This window comes from Hemiscyllium ocellatum, chromosome 19 (assembly GCF_020745735.1).
Source record: "Hemiscyllium ocellatum isolate sHemOce1 chromosome 19, sHemOce1.pat.X.cur, whole genome shotgun sequence".
Taxonomy (NCBI): domain Eukaryota; kingdom Metazoa; phylum Chordata; class Chondrichthyes; order Orectolobiformes; family Hemiscylliidae; genus Hemiscyllium; species Hemiscyllium ocellatum.
Window position 1 is genome coordinate 47,053,703 of NC_083419.1, and position 25,566 is coordinate 47,079,268.

Consider the following 25,566-nt stretch of genomic DNA (forward strand, 5'->3'; position numbering starts at 1 on the left):
GGGTATAAACCATAGGCATCTCGGGGCATGCCTTGCCTGGGTGATTTATTTGAAGGGGACATATTGATGTCTTCTGACCAGCTGGCTCAGAAATATGATTTGCCCAGTAGGGACCTCTTTTGACCAGCTGACTCAAATATGAATGCCCAGTAGTGACCTTTGTTGTTTCTTTCAAATTAGAAACTTCATACAAAAAGAGACCACATTTCTCAGCGATCCTTATCGGTCCGACATGGAGAAGAGGATGTCAAGTGTTGAGGATAGATTATCTGTTAGAGGCTTTTATCATCTATTGAGTGAAGGTCCTTTGGACGAGACTGAATGGTTCTGGAAGGTATGGGAGAGGGAATTCAATGTTGAAATCTCTTTTGAAATATGGGAGGATATCTGGGAAAATGCAAGAAGGAGCTCAATTTGCAATAGGACCCCTGCCTTGCAATTAAAGATTCTCCAAAGTACTCATCTGGCCCCAGACTATCTCCCAGAATTTAAAGCAGGAGTATCTCCAATGAGTCCAAAAGGTAAAGTGAGCATGGGCACGCTTACTCATTGTCTTTGGTCCTGCCACAGACTGCAGGCATACTGGAGCACTGTGGTAGGAGAAATAGAGAAGTATTGGGGATGGAGGTGGAGGTGGACCCAGTGTCTCCTCTTCTGCGTTTTGTTAATACACTTTCATTCGATGCACACACAAAAAAAGGCTTTTCAGTATCCTCACTTTCTGTGCCAGAAAGAACATTCTATTAGGGTGGGTGTCCGGAAAATCACCCGGGGCTGGCGTAAGCTAGTCCTGGAGCACATCCCCTTGGATGTAATTATTAAGAGTATGGTGCAATATAAAACTGAGAATTTCTGTAAGACATGGCAGCCCTTTTTGGACTACCCGGGTACAGATTTGTCCACAATACTAATAAGAGCCTTTATATTGCCATGACAACTCTATGCAATGAATTTGGTATCCACTGGGGAGGAACTACGAACATATGAATATGTATAAACTTACGCACTCTATAACCAAGGGCTATTGCTTTGTTTTGTTGAGCTGTGTTATGGTTATTATTATTAAGATTTTCCTTTTTTAGCTTAGTTATTATTTATGTACTTAGTGGGTTTGCATTTTAATATTGGTTTGAATTGCATGGTTTTGTACTTGTTGTAATATTCAAAAGAAAAAATTAATAAAAGTATATTTTTCAAAAAGTTCTCAGTATGTATTCCCAATAGGAGAACTGCAGTGCAATGCAAAAGGTGTTGTGTGTAATCTACTCAACTAGCTTCAATATTTCTTTGTATCTTTACTATTTGTTCCAAATTCAACAATGCTTATTAAATACTAAATTAACAAATTCAACATCTTTCAAAAGAGAAAGCATGCAACCATGTCTCTAGTGGGTAATCTTTATCTCAGTATTAGCATGAAAGGAATTCCATTTAAACAGTACCTTCACAGTCTCAGGACATTCTAACACTCACTACTACCTATTAAATATTTCTGAAGTGTAGTCTGCTTTGTAGGCAGTTCACTAATACCAGAAATCTCACAAATAGAAATAAAACACACAACTAAAAATTTGACATACCACTAGTGGTTGAGGGATAAATCAGTTAGTCAGGACACCAGAACTTCCTGCTCTCTTGTTTAAATAATGCTTTGTAATCTTCTACATCCCCTAAAGGATAGATGGGGAGTGGCTGAACACTTTATCTGAAGCATTACAGTACTGATGAAATGCTGAAGTGTCACACTGGATTATATGCTCAAGACTCTAGATTTTGTGTTGGGTATGAGTATAATTAATGAGTCTCACTGACAGCTTACCTACCCTAAAAGGGGAAGGAGAGAAAAAGACTTCAGAATCAGCTACCTTTTGGTCTGCCTTTCTAAAAAATATCAACAATCTTCAGCAAAATCTCATGAGGAGGAAATCTGGGGGCAGCACAAAGCCAAGAGGCAAGAAAATAATACTGAGAAAAGCTGGAGAGTTACTAGAATTACTGACTGAAACATCTCAATCCCCAATCAAGTAATGTCAGCAGTTAATCAGAAACCAACATTTATAACATTGTAGCTTCGGAATATGCACCACTTGTTCACAATCTCTCCTATATTTATTTCATATGTTGTGATTTTTATCAAATATTTAAATTTAAAAAGCAAATGCAATTACTGGAAGCATGTTGCTGAGATATTTGTATCATCGATAGTCACAGGTGAGGTGCCGGAAGACTGGAGGTTGGCAAACGTGGTGCCACTGTTTAAGAATAATAGGATAGTTATGGTAGGAGATTTTAACTTTCCAAACATTGACTGGGACTGCCATAGTGTTAAAGGTTTAGATGGAGAGGAATTTCTTAAGTGTGTACAAGACAATTTTCTGATTCAGTATGCAGATGTACCTACGAGAGAAGGTGCAAAACTTGACCTATTCTTGGGAAATAAGGCAGGTTAGGTGACTGAGGTGTCAGTGGGGGAGCACTTTGGGGCCAGCGACCTTAATTCTATTCGTTTTAAAATAATGATGGAAAAGGATAGGCCAGATCTAAAAGTTGAAGTTCTAAATTGGAGAAAGGCCAATTTTGACGTTATTAGGCAAGAACTTTCGAAAGCTGATTGGAGGCAGATGTTCGCAGGTAAAGGGACAGCTGGAAAATGGGAAGCCTCCAGAAATGAGATAACAAGTATTCAGAGAAAGTATATTCCTGTTAGAATGAAAGAAAAGGCTGGTAGGTATAGGGAATACTGGATGACTAAAGAAATTGAGAGTTTCGTTAAGAAAAAGAAGGAAGCTTATGTAAGGTATACACAGGAGAAATCGAGTGAATCCTTAGAAGAGTATAAAGAAAGTAGGAGTATACTTAAGAAGGAAATCAGGAGGGCAAAACGGGGATATGAGATAGCTTTGGCAAATAGAATTAAGGAGAATCCAAAGGGTTTTTACAAATAGATCAAGGACAAAAGGGTAACTAGGGAGAGAATAGGGCCCCTCAAAGATCAGCAAGGCGGCCCTTGTGTGGACCCACAGAAAATGGGCAGATACTAAATGAATATTTTGCATCAGTATTTACTGTGGAAAAGGAGATGGAAGATATAGACTGTAGGGAAATAGATGGTGACATCTTGCAAAATGTCCAGATTACAGAGGAGGAAGTGCTGGATGTCTTGAAACGGCTAAAGATGGATAAATCCCCAGGACCTGATCAGATGTACCCTAGAACTCTGTGAGAAGCTAGAGAAGAGATTGCCGGGCCTCTTGCTGAGATATTTGTTTCATTGATAGTCACAGGTGAGGTGCCGGAAGACTGGAGTTGGCAAACGTGGTGCCATTGTTTAAAAAGGGCAGTAAAGACAAGCCAGGGAATTATAGACTGGTGAGCCTGAGCTCGGTGGTGGGCAAGTTGTTGGAGAGAGTCCTGAGGGACAGGATGTACATGTATTTGGAAAGGCAAGGTCTGATTAGGGATAGTCAATATGGCTTTGTGCATAGGAAATCATGTCTCACAAACTTGATTGAGTTTTTTGAAGAAGTAACAAAGAAGATGGATGAAGGCAGAGCAGTAGATGTGATCTATATGGACTTCAGTAAGGCATTCAACAAGGTTCCCCATGGGAGACTGATTAGCAAGGTTAGATCTCATGGAATACAGGGAGAACTAGCCATTTGGATACAGAACTGGCTCAATGGTAGAAGACAGAGGGTTGTGGTGGAGGGTTGTTTTTCAAACTGGAGGCCTGTGACCAGTGGAGTGCCACAAGGATCGGTGCTGGGCCCTCTACTTTTTGTCATTTACATAAATGATTTGCATGCGAGTATAAGAGGTACTGTTAGTAAGTTTGCAGATGACATCAAAATTGGAGGTGTAGTGGACAGTGAAGAGGGCTACCTCAGATTACAACAGGATCTGGACCAGATGGGCCAATGGGCTGAGAAGTGGCAGATGGAGTTTAACTCAGATAAATGCGAGGTGCTGCATTTTGGGAAAGCAAATCTTAGCAGGACTTATACATTTAATGCTAAGGCCTTAGGGAGTGTTGCTGAACAAAGGGACCTTGGAGTGCAGGTTCATAGCTCCTTGAAAGTGGAGTCCCAGGTAGATAGGATAGTGAAGGTGGCATTTGGTATGCTTTCTTTTATTGGTCAGAGTATTGAGTACAGGAGATGGTAGGTCATGCTGAGGCTGTACAGGACATTGGTTAGGCCACTGTTGGAATATTGCGTGCAATTCTGGTCTCCTGCCTATCGGAAAGATGTTGTGAAACTGGAAAGGGTTCAGAAAAGATTTACAAGGTTGTTGCCAGGGTTGAAGGATCAGAGCTACATAGAGAGGCTGAACAGGCTGGGTCTGTTTTCCCTGGAGGCTGAGGGATGACCTTATAGAGGTTTACAAAATTATGAGGGCCATGGATAGGATAAATAGGCAGTCCTTTCCCTGGGGTTGGGGAGTCTAGAACTAGAGGGCATAGGTTTAGGGGGAAGAGGGGAAAGATATGAAAGAGACATACAGGGCAACTTTTTCACATAGAGAGTGGTACGTGTATGGAATGAGCTGCCAGAGGATGTGGTGGATGCTGGTACAATTGCAACATTTAAGAGGCATTTGGATGGGTATATGAATAGGAAGGGTTTGGAGGGATATGGGCCGGGTGCTGGCAGGTGGGACTAGATTGGGTTGGGATATCTGGTCGGCATGGACGGGTTGTACCGAAAGGTCCGTTTCCATGCTGTACATCTTTATGACTATGTTCTTGTTCAAGCAACAAGCAAGAAACACATCTTACCACTGAATGCCATTGTGAAAGAATTACTAAGAATCAGCAATTGCATCATATATACTGCAAGACAAACTCTCAACACAATGGAGAAAAATAAACAAGTACAAAACTGTTTACACCATATGGTAAGTCATAAATCCAATTACAACACCACAAAGAGGAATTCATTCATGAATCAGTTATAGTGATACTTTTATTTCGGAATGTCTATTTCAGAAGTGCAAAGATAGAGGCTTCCACATGTTCAATCTGTTCTCAGCTACAGGTGAGGTGGTTTGGAGATCTCAAAGGAGAGAATTAAATAAAGTTAACTTTTTAAGAACTTTATATTTTTATAAAGACCGTTTTCCCTTGTATGAATATAAGATTTTTGCAGGTACTTCTGTCAATTGTGTCAGGTTGCAAGAAAAACTTTGAAACTTAAGATTTGAAGTTACTGATGTTCAAAAAGCCAGACAAGGCTTATACTGAAAAGGAAAGGGAAGTTTTTTTTTAAAAATAGCATTTTTTTCCAAGAAAGAAATAAATGCCTTCCATCAGCCACAATGGTACAAGGTACAGTTGTACAATATATAGTACGGTTGCATACCTTATTCTTCATAAACTTTGAATGGCTCCTGTAAACTTCCATCTGTTTCAACTCTTCCTCTCTCTCCTCAATGCTCAGAGCACCATTTGACTTAAGCATCTGTATTTCATCCTCCAGGTCTCGAATGTTTCGTTCCAGTGATGAGATTTTACTATCCTACAGAGAATGCAAATTGCTGAAAGTAATTCTTTTAATGGTATCTTTTGTTTTATGATTCCATAAATTCAGAACCATCTGATATCGCAACCAGCATGCAAAAGCTTTGGTCATCTAATGTATGAAAAGTGTGCTATTCAACTTATAAATTTTATGTCACCATTTAAATATTTGAGTATTAAGTAATTCAGTGTGCAAATCCACTATGGTACCACTTGAGAAATCTGGAGTCCCAAATTCAAAAAAACATGTTGCAAATCTAAACTTGAAACTAATAAATATTATAATTTCAGCGCTAACATGAAACCATGGAAGTGCCTGATTGCTAATAACCAAATTGGTTCACTTATGATTTTTAAGGAAGTAATTTGATTTTGTTTACTTGCAGCAAGAGTCCAACCTTACACTGTTAACTCAATGCTATCTAGGAAATTAGGAACATGGAACTGAATCACTCGGATCCCAAAGACAATATCAAACAAGTCACATCACAGTTTAAGTACAGCAAACATATGGATTCATAAAAGTGCCTCAATTGACATGCTTCTTTCTTTCAAAACTTGAGTAGGCATTAAGGATAAAAGATGCAATATCACAACTGAACTCTGACTGCAACAAACTTGGCAAAAATAAATACTCAATAATGCTCTTACTCAATTTCAAGAAACAATTTAAACTAAATGTTATAAACTTAGAACACCCTTGCAAACTTCTGTTGCAATGCACTCTAAACCTCCACCACCATGATTAATTCAGTCTACACAAACAAAACCTAATCACATATGGCAAAAATTAGTGGTCAACCCGCTAGAAGTTTCCCGACTGATAAAAGCTATACAATCAGTTAATAAGTTTGAGGCACAATAAATTACTATTAGGAATTACTTTGACTTTCTGCAAAACTGTTAACATTATTTAGACGATCTAATCACTTTGTCACTTCAAGTAAACACACTAGGAAGACTGTTCAAGTTGCTTCCTTCTCCTTCCCTCTCCTATTCAAATAGATGACTGTGCTCTTCCAATGATAATGAAATGTTTGATTAGTCAAAAATAGCACCCTATAATGTATGTATTCTCTGGAGTAATATTGCACAAAAGGAAGATGAGCTTCTTTTTAAACTTTGCAGACCCAAACAATAACATTTCAGTGTAAATTACATTGAATCTATGAACTTGGGTTATATATCAAACACAATGCCAAATAAAAACACACTGGGGTCAACTTTCTGACTCTGTTACAGAAATGGCATATCTCTCCCATTAACTACACATCTTGGAAAACTGTAACATTTGATCGAGCATGAACGCAAATAGTGAACAGTTTAGTCACTTTGAATGAGGGGAACAGGAGACAGGTCTTATGAATGAAAAGCTTTGAGAGTACAGAACAAGAGCCAGAGGACAAACATAGCATCATAGAACCATTACAGCACAGAAGAAATTCCTTTGAATAGTTATGTCTATGCTGCTCTTCCAAGAAGCAAATTTACATAGTATCACTTTCTACCCTCTTCCCCAAATTCATTGTCCTCAAATATTTAGAGTATTGAGAAAATTCAAACAAATCCATAGCGCAGAATGTGGCTATGTTCCCATCATGTCTGCCAACAAATGAATCAATCTCCAATCCCATTTTCCAGTCCCTGGTCCATATCACCAGATTAAAATTGGTTGGGATAAGGCAGATGGAAACCTGGATAGCAACTGAATAAACAAACAGTCTCAACCTTATTGACCTGAAGGGAAGAAATTCATCTGTCAACATTTTATTTTGTTCTCAAAATAACTATTACTAGAACATATTCATTCACATGATTCATCTGTAATAATCTGAATATTAAAAAAAACTGAATAACATACAATACTTCAATGGTATCGAAATAGCCAAGGATGGAGTATTGAGGGAGAGAAAGAGACTGAAAGACAGAAAAAGGGGAGGGGGAGACACACAGAATGAGTGTATGGTCCCCACTTGTAATGCTTGGGAAACCACCACGTATGCAAACGGTGTCTTTCTCATATGCTGCAGGCAAGGTACATTGGCAAGACTGAGCAGAGGCTATGGCAATGGATGAATGGACACTGTACAACAATCACCAGCCAGGAGTGTTCCCTCCCAGTAGGAGAGCAGTTCAGCTGTCCAGGACATTGGACCTGGGATCTTCGGATGACCATCCTCCAAGGTGGACTTCGGGTCAGGCGACAACACAAAGTGGCCAAACCGAGACTGATTGCCAAGTTCGGTACAGGTGGGGATAGCCTCAACTGGGTCCTTGGGTTCATGTCACACTACAGGCGACCCCACTGCACTACATACTCTCACTCACTCTCTCTCATACACACACACACGCTCCTACAAACCCATACAGTCATGCAGACCTTCTCTCATATGCACACAGACACATACCCACACACGCACCCTCTCACAGACTTACACTCACACATGCGCACACACTCTCACAGACGCTCATAATCCCCCACATACACACAAATAAGTTTGAGGGGTAAATTTGTCTTCAGAATTAAATTTTATTTTGCTCAACAACTGCATGAATCCATGTAAAATTCTGTAAATTTATTTTATCGAAATAGAATCAGTCTGAACATTTGGGCACAGACAGCCTCACAGAGGGCACCTAACACTTTCAATGCATTATCTAAGCTGACATGGCACTGATTGTTGAAGTTCACTTGAGAATGTAACTTTTATATGAAAACCCCAGAACATTTTTTAAAGTACTGAAACCAACTTTGTCATTCTAAAAGCTGAGACTTAAACAACCCAAGACTTTTTCAACATATAATTTCAGTTGCATCACACTGTACACCTTTGCTATAAATTCTTTTGTCTTATGATCTTGTATTCCACAACCACTCAATGTTGGAGCAGCACTCCAAAAGCTAGTGCTTCCAAATCAGCCTGTTGGACTATAACCTGATGTGGTGTTATTTTTAACTTTGTACACCCCAGTCCAATACCGGCACTTCCAAATCATGACTGAGATCGAGAAATCACACAGCACCAGGTTATAGTCCAACAGGTTTAGCTGGAAGCACTCTAGCTTTCAGAGCGACACTCCTTCATCAGGTGATTGTGGAGGGCTCGATCGTAACACAGAATTTATAGCAAAAATTTGCAGTGTGATGTAACTGAAATTAGACATTGAAAAATTGATTGTCTGTTCAGCCTTTCATCTGTTAGAATACAGTGATAGTTTCACTTCTTTCATGTGTAAATCAGAAAACCCTTTTTTTTAAAAAGTTGCATTCTCGGGTTAGCTGTTAACAGTGGTGATAGCTAGACAATATGTTGAAGGTGTTAGCCCCCTGTGTTTTCTGTCTATAACCTGATGTTTAGATTGATTCTATTCTAAAAAGTGAGATAACCGAGTTTTACATAAATTCATGCAGTTTTTGAGCTGAGTTCTACATGAATGTATGCAGTTTTTGAGCAAAGTGCAATGTAACTCTGCAAGTACAAATTCACCACACAAAATATGTGTGTGCATGCTTGTGTGTGTGTGTGTCCGTGTGTATGTGACTGTGTGTGCATGCTTGTGTGTGTGTATGTGTCCGTGTGTGTGTCCGTGTGTGTGTGACTGTGTGTGTGTCCGTGTGTGTGTGACTGTGTGTGTGTGTCCGTGTGTGTGTGACTGTGTGTGTGTGTCCGTGTGTGTGTGACTGTGTGTGTGTGTGTGTGTGTGTGACTGTGTGTGTGTGTGTGACTGTGTGTGTGTGTGTGACTGTGTGTGTGTGTGTGTGTGTGTCTGTGGTGCAATGGTGATCACCTGTAATGTGACATGAACCCAAGGTCGCGGTTGAGGCCCTCCCTATGGGTACCGAACTTAGCTATTAGCCTCTGCTCGGTCACTTTCCTCTGCTGCCTGTCCCGAAGTCCACCTTGGAGGATGCTCACCCGAAGGTCCGAGGCTGAATGTCCTGGACCACTGCAGTGTTCCCCAACTGGGAGGGAACCCTCCTGTCTGTTGATTGCTGTGCGGTGCCCATTCATCCGTTGTCGTAGCCTTTGCTCGGTTTCCCCAATGTACCATGCCTCCGGGCATCCTTGCCTGCAACATATAAGATAGACAACGTTGGCTGAGTCACATGAATACCTGCCATGTACAAGGTGGGAGGTGTTCCTACGCGTAATAGTGGTATCTATGTCCACAATCTGATACGTCTTGCAGTGTCCACCTTGACAGGGTTGTATGGAGTTGTCCTGAGAGCCGGCAGTTTGCTACGAATGATCTGTTTGAGGTTTGGTGGTTGTTTCAAGGCAAGTAGTGGAGGTGAGGGGAAGGTCTTGGTGAGGTGCTCATCCTTATTGATAATGTGTTGCATGTCACGAAGAATATGGCGTAATTTTTCAGCCCCTGGGAAGTACTGAACAACGAAGGGTACCCTGTCAGTTGCAGCACATGTCTGTCTCCTGAGGAGGTCATTACGGTTCCTTGCTGTGGCACGTCGGAACTGGCGGTTGATGAGCCGAGCATCGTACCCCGTTCTTGTGAGGGCATCCTTGAGTACTTCCAGGTGTACGTCACATTCCTCCTCATCTGAGCAAATCCGGTATATGCGTAGGGCTTGTCCATAGGGAATGGCTGTTTTAATATGTTTTGGGTGGAAGCTGGAGAAGTGTAGCATTGAGGTTGTCTGTGGGTTTGCCGTAGAGTGTGGTGCTGAGGTGTCCGTCCTTGATGGAGACACTCGTGTCCCAGAATGAGACAGACAATCGAGAGTAGTCCATGGTAAGTTTGATGGTGGGATGAAACTTGTTGATGTCACTGTGTAGCTTTATCAGTGACTCCTCGCCACGGGTCCAGGGGAAGAAAATGTCAATGTACCTGGTGTACAATGTTGGTTGGAAATCCTGCATACAGAAGAAATCTTGTTTGAACCTGTGCATTAAAAATGTTGGTATATTGGGGTGCAAATTAAGAATGAGACAGTGACCAGGAGAGAAGAGGATGCAGACTGGGAGAGAACAAGAATGACACCAAGAGATTAAAAATGTGATCAAGTCCAAAGAGAAAATGATACAGAATGAGAGAGAACAAGTCCTTGCTGACTTTATTAAAATCTTGCATGTTACTGGATCTCTCAAACTCGTCCCTTTTCTCTCTTTTCACGTCATGACCTTTGCATTCCAGATTTGCCTTTGGGCATCAGCCTTGAACTCTAAGAATGCTGCCTTTGTCAGCATCATTACCAAATCAGTCCTGGTAATGATGCTGAAATCCTACAGACAAGGCACAGGAAGGTACTGCAGATGACTATTTAATCCCACTGTCCTGGAACTACAAGCTGCACTTAGAATTCCTCCCTTCAATCAGACTACTTTAATGTTGAGATATTGATCTTCTATCTTTTGAGTCATTTTGATAAAAGGTCAATGCTCATCACAATTGATGTGTTTAGCAACCAAACGTCCCCCACATGAGTCAAGTGATACAGATATAACATTTTGATTAACAAGGGCATTATTTTCGATGCCAGTGCTTTGATGTAGGATGTTGCCATGTAATTTGTCACAATCATGGCATGCTGAACATACAATGACTGCAGGATAACAATCATTTGCAATAGTTACTCCCACTCTACTTTTTCTCTTCAGATATTGGGCAGCACAGTGGCACAGTGGTTAGCATTGATGCCTCACAGCGCCAGAGACCCGGGTTCAATTCCTGCCTCAGGCGACTGACTGGAGTTTGCACGTTCTCCCTGTGTCTGCGTGGATTTCCTCCAGGTGCTTCGGTTTCCTCCCACAATCCAAAGACGCGCGGGTCAGGTGAATTGGCCATGCTAAATTGCCCGTAGTGTTAGGTAAGGGGTAAATGTAGGGGTATGGGTGGGTTGCGCTTCAGCGGGTCGGTGTGGACTTTTTGGGCTGAAGGGCCTATTTCCATTCTGTAAGTAATCTTATGAATTTAATCTTAATCTTATTTTATAATCTTATGAAATCTTAATCTTATCTTAATCTTATTTTGGAGGCATGGCCAAACCAGCATTAAATTTCTCCAGAAGAATGATCTTTTCTTCATTGGGAATGGAATAAGGCCTTCATCAAGATTAGGTAAGAACTGGACTCCAAGGGAGATTTATAGACCAGAGTAAGAGCATAATCACTGATGACATTGACTCTATTGGTTACAGCTAAGCTGTATAAGTGTCGTACACTTCTACAATCAGGCAGCTCGCTCCATAGATTGTCACTTTGATGTATTGGAGAGATATGTGTGATCTGACAATTCCTTGAGTCATGCCATCGGGAGTTTCTTGCTGCTAGTTGGGACACACATGACAGCATTAATGGGGATAAAGTGCAGATCATCAAGTCCTGAATGACAAAACAGGTGGTGAAGGAAGACAACTGTGAAAGAGGGCAGAGACTTGCAAACAGCAACGTTATCCTGGTCACTGGTTTGACACTTCTCTAAAATCTGACCATTAAACATCAAGATCACATGGACACTGATTGTGACTTATGCTGTCATGTTAAATAAAGTCACATATAGGCTCTAACAGGTCTATTTGGAAAGTCATGTGCAGTACAGAATTGATAAGACGGCTGTGACCGGGGGCGTCCCTAATCAAAAATAGATACCCAGGCAACTCGACATTAGCATGAGGAACAAAATATCTTTGCGCAGCATCCTCTGTGGGTACTCCTCTCCCAGATGTCCTATGCTCACTCCAAATGAGGCAGGGATTAGAAAACAAATCCCTAAAATACACTCTCCCACCTACTATGGACCACACTCTGTAGAATCAACGTCACTATGGTCAAAGTAAAAAAAGTACATCTTTCAACTTAGACTGTCGGAACACTATGGAATAATCTGAAGATCAACCATCCAAAATGAAGATCTGTAATTGTAACATATGAACCATTGAGACTCCAAAGTAATATTGATGTTCTCAGCTAAAAGAAAACACCTTCTCCTCGAAAGGAAAAGGAAAAGGCTAGCAGCCACAATATTATCCAGTACGTTAGTTTGGTCGTCTGGAAAAGACCTCAGACGCACTACCAGAAATTCCCAGTTGTATAAATGAATAATGTCATGCACAGAGATAGATGTAGGCTATTCAGCCCTTCAAGCCTGAATTGATGCTAATAGAGTAAAGGAAGTTGAATAACTAATGTTACCTTCTTAAATAATGGTTCCATTCAATCATGACCAGAATTTTGCTCTCAACAGTCACAGTCCAAAATCTCAAAACAATGAATACTGCAAGCTCAATATTCAAAAGGGTCAACATTCAAAAGATCAGGAATCAAGTGGCTTTTCATATTATGTTTGTTACCAACGCAGTTTTTATTCCAATTCAATCTCACACAAAAAGAAAAATGTAACACGAGGAGTAAACGTCAAAACATATTTATGGATGTTGGAAAAAGGAAGTATTAATACAGAACAACCTCTGTTATCCGAATGTCAATTATCCAAATTGCAGATTAACCGAAAAGGCCTCAAGGTCCCATAAAAACATTATCTGTTACCCAAACAATCAGTTATCCGAACAAAATATTATCTGCCCGTCGAGATTGTTCTGTATACAAGTCCTGAGATGCTCTGTCAAAGATGGTCAAACACCTTTGAAATTCATCAACAGAAATCAACATTCCCCTTGCAAATTTAGTTAATCCACTGAACTGTTATAGACACACCAATATGATAATGAAAATAAACAAAAGTAAAGATCTTTATTTACCTTCATTTCAATAACAGTCTGCAGCGCTTTCGTTTTAGTTGATTCTGGAGCCACGTCAATTCTCCGCTGAATATCCTGAAAAGATGAAGAAGGAAATGATGGTTACAGTTGACATTTAAGCCAGTATGATGTTTTCGAACGCTCTGTTTAATTCAGGGCAAAAAGATGGGGATCATGCAACCAGTGCTGAAGTCTGCCTGACATGCCCGGCTGATCTGCCTGTTACAGATTAAAAGGAAGGCTAAGATAGGGTTACAAGGAGATTAATGCAAGGAATTCACACTTGAAATTGTAAAAGGTAGCTATATTGTCACTAGAAAGATGAAGTAAGGTCTTCACACTTGCAAACGGTATTTAAGATGCTGTTGGGAATTCAGAGTTTCCAGGTTTGAGGGAAGTGTTAAGAATACCAGGTTGCAAATACTGAATATCTCAAAAGGTCTGTTATTCTCTAAGGCTCCAGGAGAGGAAAAGTAGCTACAGGCAGCAAGAAGCTATGGTCCACCGCATGGGAATGAGTGTGCGCCCCCAAATTCCTGAGTAGTTAAAACAAGGTTGCAAGATTCACTTAGTTCTACCATTGCAGTAATTGCTAGGGGATAATGTAAAGTACACCCATGTAGTGAGCGGTTTCAATTAAAACTGAAAGAATTGGGGATGCTGGAAATCAGAAACAAAACCAAAAATTGCTGGAAATCTGGAACAAAATCAGAAAGAGCTGAAAATGCTCAGCAGATCTGGTAGCACCTGTGGACAGAAATCAGAGTTAGCACTTCAGGTCCACTGATCAAGGGTTACTGGACCCAAAACATGAATTCTAATGTCTCTCCACAGATGCTGCCAGACATGCTGAGTTTTATCAATTGTTCTGAAAGTAAAAAGGGAAAGGTTTTGGAGTTTGAAGCACAGGTTGCGTGCAAAGATTGTGTTTAGAAAATCAAACCTTGAATCCTTCATTGTAGTATACCATCATAAAACATGACATCTTGCTGTATTATTCTTTCAGCTACAGATTGTTCTACTAGAAGGCGGTAGTTGCATTCTTGAGTGACTTCGTGTTCTAGAAAATCGCGCAGTTGACATAATGGGGCCTACGGTAAAAATAGGTTTGGGACGAACTACCAAAATTATCAGTAAAAATCAAAAAAAAGTAATAATTACCCTAACATGTTAGTACAGTCTAGCTAAAATATTTTAATGAAATAATGCAATAAATTTAATACTTTAAGGGATTTCTGAGTTTGCTGAGTTACAATACTGTATTAAGACAGGGGCTGAGGGTCATCATCGGCATCATCACTCTTTTCAGGTGCAGGGTTATGAAGAAAGAAAATATTTAGTCCAGAAGTGGACAGCTATGGTTCATTGTCCTCAGACAGTTTCTTGGGGACTGGCTTAAAAAAAGGCATCTAGCTTTTGCTGCTGTCCTGCTGTGCTCTGCATTGGAGTCATTGTCTTCTAAGAGCTGCAACCGCTTCTCAACTTCCCTCAGGATAGAAGACAAAATGGAAAGTTTTCATAGTGCTGCACTTTGGATTTCATCATCTTTATCTTGAGTTTCAATTTCCCCTGCAGCAACACGTTGTTTAAGATCAGTCTCCACTTCATCAAATCCAATTTGCTGTGCAAGAGTGCACAATGTTCTTTGATTGCTGGAAGCTCCTTTGATGGCTCAACACCTTTATAATCATGAAGAAAACCTGGGAGAAGCTTTCACCAAACAGAACGCAAGCAGGATTATTTTAATTAGAAAGACGGAGGTTGAGAAGGGACCTGACTGATGTCTACAAAATCATGAGAGGTATAGCCAGGGTGGATAGTTAAGAAGCGTTTTCCCCCAGAATGGGCGACTCAATTATTAGGGGTCATGAATTCAAGGTGAGAGGGGAAAAGTTTAAGGGAGATATGCATGGAAAGCTCTTTATGCAGAGGCAGGTGGGTGCCTGGAACATGTTGCCAGCAGAAATGGTAGAGGCGGGCAGGATGCAGAGGGAAACAGATCCTTAGAAAATAGGCGACAGGTTTAGACAAAGGATTTGGATTGGCGCAGACTTGGAGGGCTGAAGGGCCTGTTCCTGTGCTGTAATTTTCTTTGTTCTCTTTGTTCAGTCCTTACTGACATCACCCCTGGTCTATACAATGATGTCAATGGCATTCTTAATGTTAAAGCTCTTCCAAAATTGAAGAACACTGTTCTTATTAACCCCCTTGGTAGCTATTGCATTCTGGTTGTGTTTGGAGGTAGAAATAGCATTTTGATGTTTTCAGAAACTCACTAATGGTGGAAGGATGGCTTGGTCCATTACCCAAAATGAAGGGAATCTTGAAATCCAAATCTTTTCTCCTGCAATAATTTCCAAAATCATCCTCGAAAACACCAACAATAAGGTCAGAAAAATACTGCCCCAGCATCCAACTCTTTTGCTTGACCTGAAGTAAACACCGAGAATGGTCTTAAGGTAACCAGGGATAGAATCGCATGATAGCCAATGGGAGTTTGCATTCTTTTAAAAAAATCGTTCCCCAATTTACCAATCGCATTACAGCTGAATTGCATTGATGAAATGCACATTATAGGAGAATGACATGTATTAACTTTATAAAGGAGCTTGAATTTCCAGTTATCAGTTTCGCAAGAATATGATAAAGCTAAATTTATGAACTTGAATCCCTTCATGTTTGCACTTTGATTCTACACTGAATCAAAGTGCAAACATGTATGTGCTCAATGTTAGCATGTGCCTACTTAATCAGTGTTGCATCATCACTATCAAAAGGTTAAATGTGTACACATAGTATTGTTTTCCAACAACACTGCAATGTTGAAAGACTACAACTCTCTGAAATGTTAGGCATAGTCAATTATATTGATGGGCACTGTCTTACGAGGTGGTGATTGATTCCCACCATTACATTCACTATGGAAGTAGCTGCTGTCTGTACTTTACAACATGGAAAAGTTTATTTTACACTTATATACTCAGAATATTTTTTTGCCCTCAATCTGATAATATTGCCAAACAGATTCCTGCAAAGTTCAAATTGTTTACAAATCAGAAGAAGGTACTTAGTTTGGGTATCCAGAAAAATCAATGCTGAACTACCTTTAAAGCCAAATTAGTCTTACAGCATAAAAACAGGACTTTTGACCCACAGTGTCTGTGCCAACCAACAAAAACCAAGCTACACTAATCCCATTTACTTGCACTTGGTCCTTAGCCTATTATATCTTGCATCTTTAGTACCTGTCCAGATACTGAGGCGTAGTAAGAGTACCTGCGTCCACCACGTTCTCAGGCAGCATGTTCCATATTTCAGCCGCCCTTTGTGTGAAATAATTCTCTCCAAGATCTCTTCAAAACACTTGCTCATCACCCTCTAAATATGCCCTCTGATCTTAGTCAGGTCTGTCATAGTGAAAAAATTCTCACAATCTACTGTCTATTCCTCGCATAATTTTGTATGCCTCCTCTGCTTAAATGAAAACAAATCCAAGCCCTCCAGTCTCTCCTCATATCTGCGGCTTTTCATTCCAGGCAACATTCTGATGAATCTTCTCTGTATCCTCTCCATTGCAATCCTTCCGATAGTGTGGCGACCATCTGTGGTCTAACCAATGTTTCATAAAGTTGGAACAAGACTGCCTTGCTCCTATATTCCACAACCTAGCTAATGAAGGCAAACACCTGTATGCCAGACCAGAAGAGATTATTATGAAGGACTCTCCTTCTCAACCTCTCTCCTCACCTGTGGCATGGTGACACCACATTAAACTTCCAGTCATCTCTCTCTAATGAGAGAGCTATCCTATCATTTAGTCAGACCGTGGTAACATTATTGAAACAGGCACTTCAACTCATCCATGCCAATCAGGTTTCCTAATATGAACTACTCCCATTTGTCTGGTTTGGTCCATTTTCTTCTATGTACCTGCGCATATGTCTTTTAAATGTTGTAACTGTATCTGCCTCCACCACTTTCTGATAGCTATAATCAAATTGAGCTATGTACCCTATATAGTTCTACATAATTTGTAAAGCCCTACACTTGGAAGGATAAACAGGTCAACAAAATACTTCCTGGTCACAGAATAAGAAAAACTCCACATTTTGTGGACAAGACATATCTCAGCAATTTTCCCACGTGTATGTTTATTCTTGTAACTGTACTGGGACTGCTTAGTTTGGGATAAAGCTAATTTGGGGCACTAGCCTTCAATCGCGACAATGTTATCAGAGCCCAAGTCTTTTTTAATATTCAAAGCCTTAGGTCTTTTATATCAATGTAGCTGAAGGCTGGCAGCTGGGATCTTAGGAGAAGACTGAGATGTTTTGTCCAATTGATACTTCTGGCTTAGGACGCTTCCAAATATTATAGCCTGTATTTTGCACTCATTTGTTGGGCTCCCCTGCCGTGAGTAGGTGGATATTTATGGACCCTCCTCTGAGAGTGTCATCATTCAGAAAGAAGAAAATTCCAGATGAAATATTACACAAATTAAATCTGAAATGAAAAATGGATTTCTGGACATGCAAATTTGGAGAAGTAGGGCATTTACTCCTCAGGCCTGCTCCATCATTCAACAAAAATCAGGCTGATCTATGATCCTGCAAATTCCACTTGCACACCTGCCCCCATAACTTCTGATTGCCTTGCCTAACAGAAACCTTACCTAACAGTCTTGCCTTAAAACATTCAATTACCCCTATTCTCACTGCATTTAGAGACAAAGAAGTCACAAAACGCTCAAAAGGAATTTCCACTTCTGTTCTTCATACCCCCTAGTTCTGCACCACTCATCCACAAGAGAAAAAAATATTTTCAAGTCTGCTTTATCAAGACCATTGATGATTTTATATACATCAAACAGGCCACTGGTCACGATTCAAAACGCCAGTGGAAGCAACTCCAGCCTATCTAACTTATATGCCCAGCAGCTCATTCCAGGTATCAAACATGGTAGTAAGCCTTATCTGAATCAACTCCAAAGCATTTACGTTCTTCTTTAAATAAGGAAACAAACTGCATAGAAGATTTGAGATGTGATCTCACCGACATTCTGTTCCTTTTAAGTTCAATTCTTCTCATAATAAAGGATAGCATTCCATGAGCTTTCAGAATCGCTTGCTGTATCCGAATATAAACTTTGTGACACATACACCAGAACACATTGAACAAAGAACGAAGAACAATGGAGCACTGGAACAGGTCCTTCAGCCCATCAAGACTGTGCAGACTCAGGATGTCTTTTAAACGAAAAACCTTTTTGTCTCTATGCAGTCTATATTCCGCTATTCCCTGCCTATTCATATCTGCCAAGATGCCTCAAACATTGCTATTGTATCTGCCTCCATTTCCTTCTCTGGCAGCACATCCAACCCTCTGTAAAAAGAGGTCAGTCTGCAGCTCAGAAATCTGCACTCCCTCTCTATTTAAGTAGTTCTGTTTTGTTCTCCCTGCTGAAGTGAATGACTTCACATTTCCTCACAGTATATTCCATCTGCCAGATTTTTGCCCGTACAACCTTTCTCTATCCATCAGCAATCTTTTGTTCTCTTGGCAACATATTTTCCTACCTTTCTTTGCGTTACCTTCATCTAATATAAATTACAAAAAGCTAAGTCCCCAGCATAAGTTCCTGCAGGACTTCACGTGTCACATTTTGCCAATTGTGAAAGATCCACTTGTGCATACTGTTTTTTGTCAGCCAATCCTTGATCAGTTCCCATATATTACCCCGCGAATATGAGCTCTGATTTGGCCCAATGAAATTTTATGTTTCATCATGCCAGTCCAAAAATCAAAGTCAACAGGCTCCCCTTATCCCTCATTCAAGAAATTACAATCAATTGGTTAAACATGATTTGTTTTCCATAAAACCATGCTGACTCTTCCAAATGACTGAATTTCTCTAAATTTCCAGCTATAATCTTAAGTCATTGATTCCAACACCTTTTTAATGATAAACATCAAGCTAACTGGCTAGAGTTTTCAGTTTGCTGCCTCATTCCATAAGAATTTACTCTGATGGAGCCTTTCCATAATCTAGCAAATTTTGTGAAATTAACACCATTGCATCAACTAATCATTCTCGCCAGTGTAGCAATTGCAGATGCAACTTTCTACAACAGTAGTGGTAGAAGAGACCACTGCATACTCCTTCTATTGTCAAAGCCCCTCTTCACAGTGAAGAAATACCACCACACTAAATGGGACAGACTTCAAACTGATCAATAACTGTGTGTGATTAGTGATATGACTCCACTTGCAAAAACATTACAGTGGCAGAGTTCAAAACAATGCTGCACTTCATCTTTTTGCCATCAAGAATAACTCATTGGCTGAAGTGCTATTTTTCCCCTGAAAGCTAATCCCTGCAGAGAAATTCTTTTTCCTTGAAGAGCGAATGTGAGAGACAGAATGTGCACATGTATGCTTTTTGGGAATATTTAGAGGGAAAAGCATTTATGCTTTGATATAATTGATAGCTCAGCTTAAGAAACGAAGAAACTAACAAACTGCCTTTGATGAACTTTTGTTTTGATAATTAACCAATAATTGTGTCAAGAAACCTAGTTAATAAGATCAGCAATCTTATGTTCTCTAAGAGCAGGCACAGGTAATTCAACCTCTCAAGCCTGTTCCACTATTTGATACAATTAGGGTAGATCTCATCTTGGCCTCAATTCCTTTCCTACCCACTTTCAACCCATTACTAATTAAAAGCCTATCTAGCTTCGCCTTAAATTTACTCCATGTCCCAGCATCTAGCCCCATCGGAGGTAGTGAATTCACAGATTTTCAGAGAAGTAGTAATTTTTCCTCACCTCTACTTTAAATCTGTTACTACTTATCCTAAAACTATAGATTTATAAAAGTAAACCAATTTTATCAATTTCCAAGGGTAGAAAATTTAAGTTATCAGAAGTTTTCAGCTCTTCACTATTGCACTGATGTTCTAAACCCAATCTCTTAAGAAGCAGTGCCCTCTGTTGCTATGCTACAATATCACAAGTTACATAGCATACCTTAGGCTAATGCAAAGGTCAAGTACAGTTCTCATTTACATTTGAATTTCAAGGTTCTCAAATTCAACTATTCAATGTAATCGTGGTGCAATGGTAGTGTCCCTACCTCTAAGTCAGGAAGCCAATCTTCAAGTTTCAATTGCTTCAGGTGTGTAATAACATCTCTGAACAGTTGATTAGAAATTACCTCATGTTGTTTAGACTCTGAGACATCCACTAAACACTGCAGCAAAATCAGATCTGCTAAAATGAACTGTTCTTTTGAGAATTGGTGAAGAGCCTTGGTTTGATTAAATAATCATTACAAAGATGCTGTTGCAGAGACATGATCAAGGTTGGGAACTGAATATTGATGCAGGAATCATGCAGGACTTGAATCTTCATGAATACTGAGCAAATAAAGTTTGTACTCTGGTTTCGTGAACAGCTCCTCCAGACAATCAATAGTTTTGCATACCAGTACCCTAACAAACTATCTGAAAGACTGAAACAAAAAGTTTGTGGATGAGGAAAATCAGATCAAAATCAGAAGAAAAGAAATCACTGGAAAAACTTTGAAGTTCTGGCAGCATCTGTGGAGACAAAGCAGAGTTAACATTTCAGGTCTAGAGACCTTTCTTCAGAACAAATCCCCACGTTCTCTGCGCTAGTTAGAATTCACTCTTTTTCAAAAAAGTTACTCATGTTGTAACAGCCCTCAGCAACAGCTGCTCAACAGACCATCAACTCCCAACCTCTCTATAATGTCACTTCACAATTTTTTTTAAAAAACTGCACAGAGAGGCAATTTAGAAGAAATGTTCCCATGCAGGTCCCAGTCTGGTATTTTCTCGGAGGTGAGTGAAGGTTTCAGAGCTGGGCTGTTATTTACTTATTGACCAGGGAGGATGTTCCCACATAGATTCAAGCTAGGTCTTTTCCAAAGGGTAAGTAAATACATGCAAGTACAATTAATCTTTTATACTGAAATTTTCTTTTCAGTTGTACAAGTGATGTGGGTGTCACTGGCTAACCCCATTGTTGATCCCTAATTCCCCTCGAGAAAATGCCCTTGCATTGTTACATCACAGGAAATCTGTAATGTTTCCATAACATAGTGTTGGGGTGCAGATGAATAATGATTGCAAGTTTGCACCTCTGTTGCTAGCTTAGGTACTGAAATAAAATATTACCATTTACTTAGCAAGTTTCTGGTGTGTTTTGGGATGGTTTTCTCGAGCAATATTTTAAGCCAACTGGAGGACATAACATATTAGATGTTATGTCCATATTATGTAATAAGAAAAGGGCTATCAATCTTGTCACAAAAGAACCTTTGATGATGAGTGACCACAGTATGACAGAATTTTACATTATGTTTGAAAGTGAAGTGGTTCATTCTGAAGCAAGGGTGTTAAGTTTGAATAAGGGAAATTATGAAGGATTGAGGCACAAATTGGAATGGGAGTAGGTGGATTGGGAAAATACATTATAGGCATAACTATGCAATGGACAGTCTTTCAAAGAGCTTATGCTGAAATGTCAACTCTCCTGCTCCTCAGATGCTACCTGACTGGCTACGTGACTCCACACCACATGTTTTGACTCTGAGCTCCAGCATCTGTAGTCCTCATTTCCTCCTCGCCTCTCAAAGATGACGACTTATCATAAACCATACATTCTTTCAAGATGAAAATAAACTCAAAAGGATCAGTCAACTGTGACTAACAAAGGAAGTTCAAAACTGTATAAAACTAAAAGAAAAGACCAATAAATTTGGAGCCTTATAGGATGCAACAAAAGAAGACCAAAAAAACTGATAAGGGAAAGGGTGAAGAGAAAATAAAAACCAATTGTAACTGTTTTTACAGGTACACACAGGAAGTGTTTTCTAAAACAAATGCAGCTCCAATACAGATAGAATCAGGAGAGCGTCCTGCATGACAGCATGAAGAACAGAGAAATTGTAAAGAAGCTAAATAATTATCTTGTCTTTGTTTTCCTGGAGGAAGATTCCAGAAATCTCCCAGATACAGAGATCTAAGCCACTAGGGAGGAGCTAAAGGAAATTAGCGTTTGGAGGAACATTGTATTGGAGAAATTAATGGGTCCAAAAAGCCATTACATCCACAGGACATCATGGTTCTACATCCTAGAGTGTTGAAGGAAATGACTAAAGGGAGAGCCAACAAATTGATGATTATCTTCCAAAATTCTATAGACTCTAGAATGATTCCCACAGGTTGGAAGCTCACAGATGATACCTCATTATTTAGGGAAGCAAGAGAGAAACAGGAAACTAGAGATCCGTTAGCTTTACATCAGTAGCAGTGAAAAATGCTAGAATCTACTAAAAAAATCAAGAGATAAATAATCATAGGATTAATAACGATCTGATTATGAATAGTCAGCATGGATTTGCAAGTGCGGAAAGCGTCTAACAAACTTGGACTTTCTTGAATATATTACTGACTTAGATGTAGCACCCTTCGATTTTCAGAAAACAGAGTAGGAATAAATAATCTTTCTCACATTGGTAGAGGATGACGAGGGAGGTACTACAATAATCAGTGGTTGGGGGTCCAATTCTTCATAATATATTGTTTGGGCGCAAATGTAATCTCCAAATTTGAAGATGATACAAAGCAGAGTCAGAATATTTTTGATAGGAAGACGTAAAGCAGCTTTAGAAGGATTTAGACAGACTTCAGGAATGGACAAGATGAAATATATTGTGAAAAAAAACGTGAGGTTATCCACTTTAGTTGGAGAAGCAGGTGTACAAAGTATTTCTCTAATAGCAGGAGGTTGGAAGGTGTAAGCGTCCATAAAAGACCGAGCTGTCTTTGTCATTAAGTCACTGAAGGCTAACCTGAAGATACAGTAAGCTATTAGGAAGGCCAACGAATTGTTTATTTAAGAACTTTAGTGCACAAGAGTTGTGAAGTCTTGTTTCAATTGTACAGGAGCTTGGTTAGACTACAGAAGTAGTACTGCCTGCAATTTTGGTATCCTTATCTCAGGAAAGATACAATTGCCATAAAGGGAGTGTAACAAGATTCACCAGGCTTGTCCCCCTCAATTTGGCAGATTGTCCTATGAAGAAAAATTGGACAAACTGGAACTACTTTTCTAGAATTTCAAGAATGAAAGGTGGTGAAACTTACAAAACGCTTAAAGGGATAACAGGGCAGAAGTAAGTGAGATGTTTCTGCTGGCTAGTGAATCTAGAACCATGGAGCTTAATTTAGTAATAAGATCCAAGATGACAAGCAACAATTTTACTTAAAGAATTGTGAACCTTTGGAGTTTGCTATCATTTGCAGCTGTGGAAGCAGAGTCTTTGAACATGTTGCAAATTGATAGATTTCTGATTCCAGTGGCATACAGGGTCATAGGGATAGGGTAAGCAAAAGGTGTCAAAATATTTATCAGCTATGATCACACTGAATCTCAGGCCGGCTCAATGGATTGAATGGCCTACGCCTGCTCTTGTATCTTTGAATGGTGCCCTAAGTAAGGAAATCTGCAGTATGAAAAGAGACACTTCAGAAAAATGGTGTTCAATTACAAAATAATGCTTACCTCTCTCAGCTGATTATTTTCTTTTTCTTTTTGTTCAACTATGTTTTCTAACTGGTTCACAAGCATTTCTGCTTCAGCTAATCGGCGTATTCGCTCATGGTCTTCTTCCATTGCCTTTGAGGACAGTCCTTTGCTCTGAAGCATCTCCAACAGTTTCTTGATAGATTCATCACGGGCACTGAGTGTTTGCTTCTGTGTCTCAATACGCAGCTCCATCTCCTCCAGAGTCTTGCGCAATAGGAATAGCTCTTTGGCCTGACGTTCATGTTCAGTGTGAAGGTGGTGGAAATTTTCCTCTGTTAGCTCAGCAATAAATGGCTCACTTGTTCTACTGCTGTTGTCCTGCTGAAAAAGTTGGTTCAAATCCCGCTGAATTCGGAGTTCATCCTGCAATGCCTGAATTGTCATTTGAAGGTGCTGTAATGCAAAGAAGAATAAAGTAGAACATTTCTTAAAAGCCATAAAAGCATCTAACTTCATATACTAAAGAAGTGACTGGTTTTCAATGTTAAATTTCAACATTTGCCCAGAATAAATTACACAGTTATGTTGCTCAATTACTCAATTATCAAGGAAATGACACAAACACAAATTAGATGCATATAGGATTACCATACTACAGGTCTAATGATAGGCAAATCAATATAATGATGAAGATCTCCTTGCTCCAAGCATTTTTGGTCTCCAATAAAACAACAGCAGAACAATCAAATACCATATTTGGATGGCTATTAACTACTGACCATTACCTGTAACACAAGATCTTATAGTCACTTTTATGAAGGGCAGATTAACATTGCATTGGAACTGCACACTATGTAATTTGTCTTATTACCCCTGTTTGCAATGTTTTGGTTCCCTGGGAATGTGGTCCCCAAACAGAGTTTCTTGCAGGGTGACAGTTTGAAAGTAGCTTATGGTTTAGCCAGGATAGGTTTCAATATCGATCCGATATATTCTTGATGCTGGTCACATTGTGCAGCTTTGTTGTTCCTGAGAAAATCCATTTGCTAATGGATTTTAACTGTTTATACCATGAGCCAGTGTTCAGTCACCCTTTTTGACAGCAGACATTCAGTTGGAAAACTTAATGACAGCTGTTATCTGCCACCAAACAGTCTAGCCATCAAGAAAAGTCTCACCGATGACACAGAACATCTGAAATTAAATGACTCCTGCCCCATTTTTAAAAACCTGACCATCACAAATGTCTACACTCACAAAAATGACCTGTGGCCCAGCATCATAATGCAGCTTAAAGCACACCCAACAGTTTAAATTTGCACACAGAAATTGTTAGAAAAATGAATAGGACTTGCAGCAACTGTGGAGAGAGAAAAAGCAGTGTTAATGTCTCAGGTCAATTGACCCTTCTTCTGAAGAACTCAAAACAGTGCAAGCTCTGAATTGGGAGAAGACCAGTTTTACAAAGCAGAACTATGACTGAGCTAATTCAAACAGAGAAATAAGCAGCTAGATAAATCAGTGGCACAGCATTTGAAGGCATTTGAGGAACAGATGGAAAGAGTTCAGAACAAGTATGTCCCCAATTCAAAAAGATTGGGGTTCCCAAATCTCCAAGCAAGCATGCACAACATTTAAAAATAAATTCAAGTTAGCAAGAAATCATGAGAAGCAGTACTTTCTAAATTAATAGAATCTAAACGCAATTACAATCCCTGCAGAGACTGATTAATTTTAAAATCTTTTGAATTCCAGTGACCAACAGGAAGTAAAAG

General features: G+C 39.7%; 1 protein-coding gene across 5 annotated transcripts in view; it reads right to left on the reverse strand.

The window, feature by feature from the left end:
* The window catches only part of erc1b (ELKS/RAB6-interacting/CAST family member 1b), an 850,092-nt gene that overhangs the window by 771,426 nt on the left and 53,100 nt on the right, over positions 1-25,566 (reverse strand). For all 5 annotated transcript variants that reach the window (XM_060839426.1, XM_060839431.1, XM_060839427.1 and 2 more), the window contains exons 3-5: positions 23,828-24,244; positions 13,236-13,310; positions 5,361-5,516 (exon numbers count right to left, since the gene is read on the reverse strand). In XM_060839426.1, the coding sequence (XP_060695409.1) occupies positions 5,361-5,516; positions 13,236-13,310; positions 23,828-24,244 (648 nt within the window). The remainder of the gene's footprint in view (positions 1-5,360; positions 5,517-13,235; positions 13,311-23,827; positions 24,245-25,566) is intronic.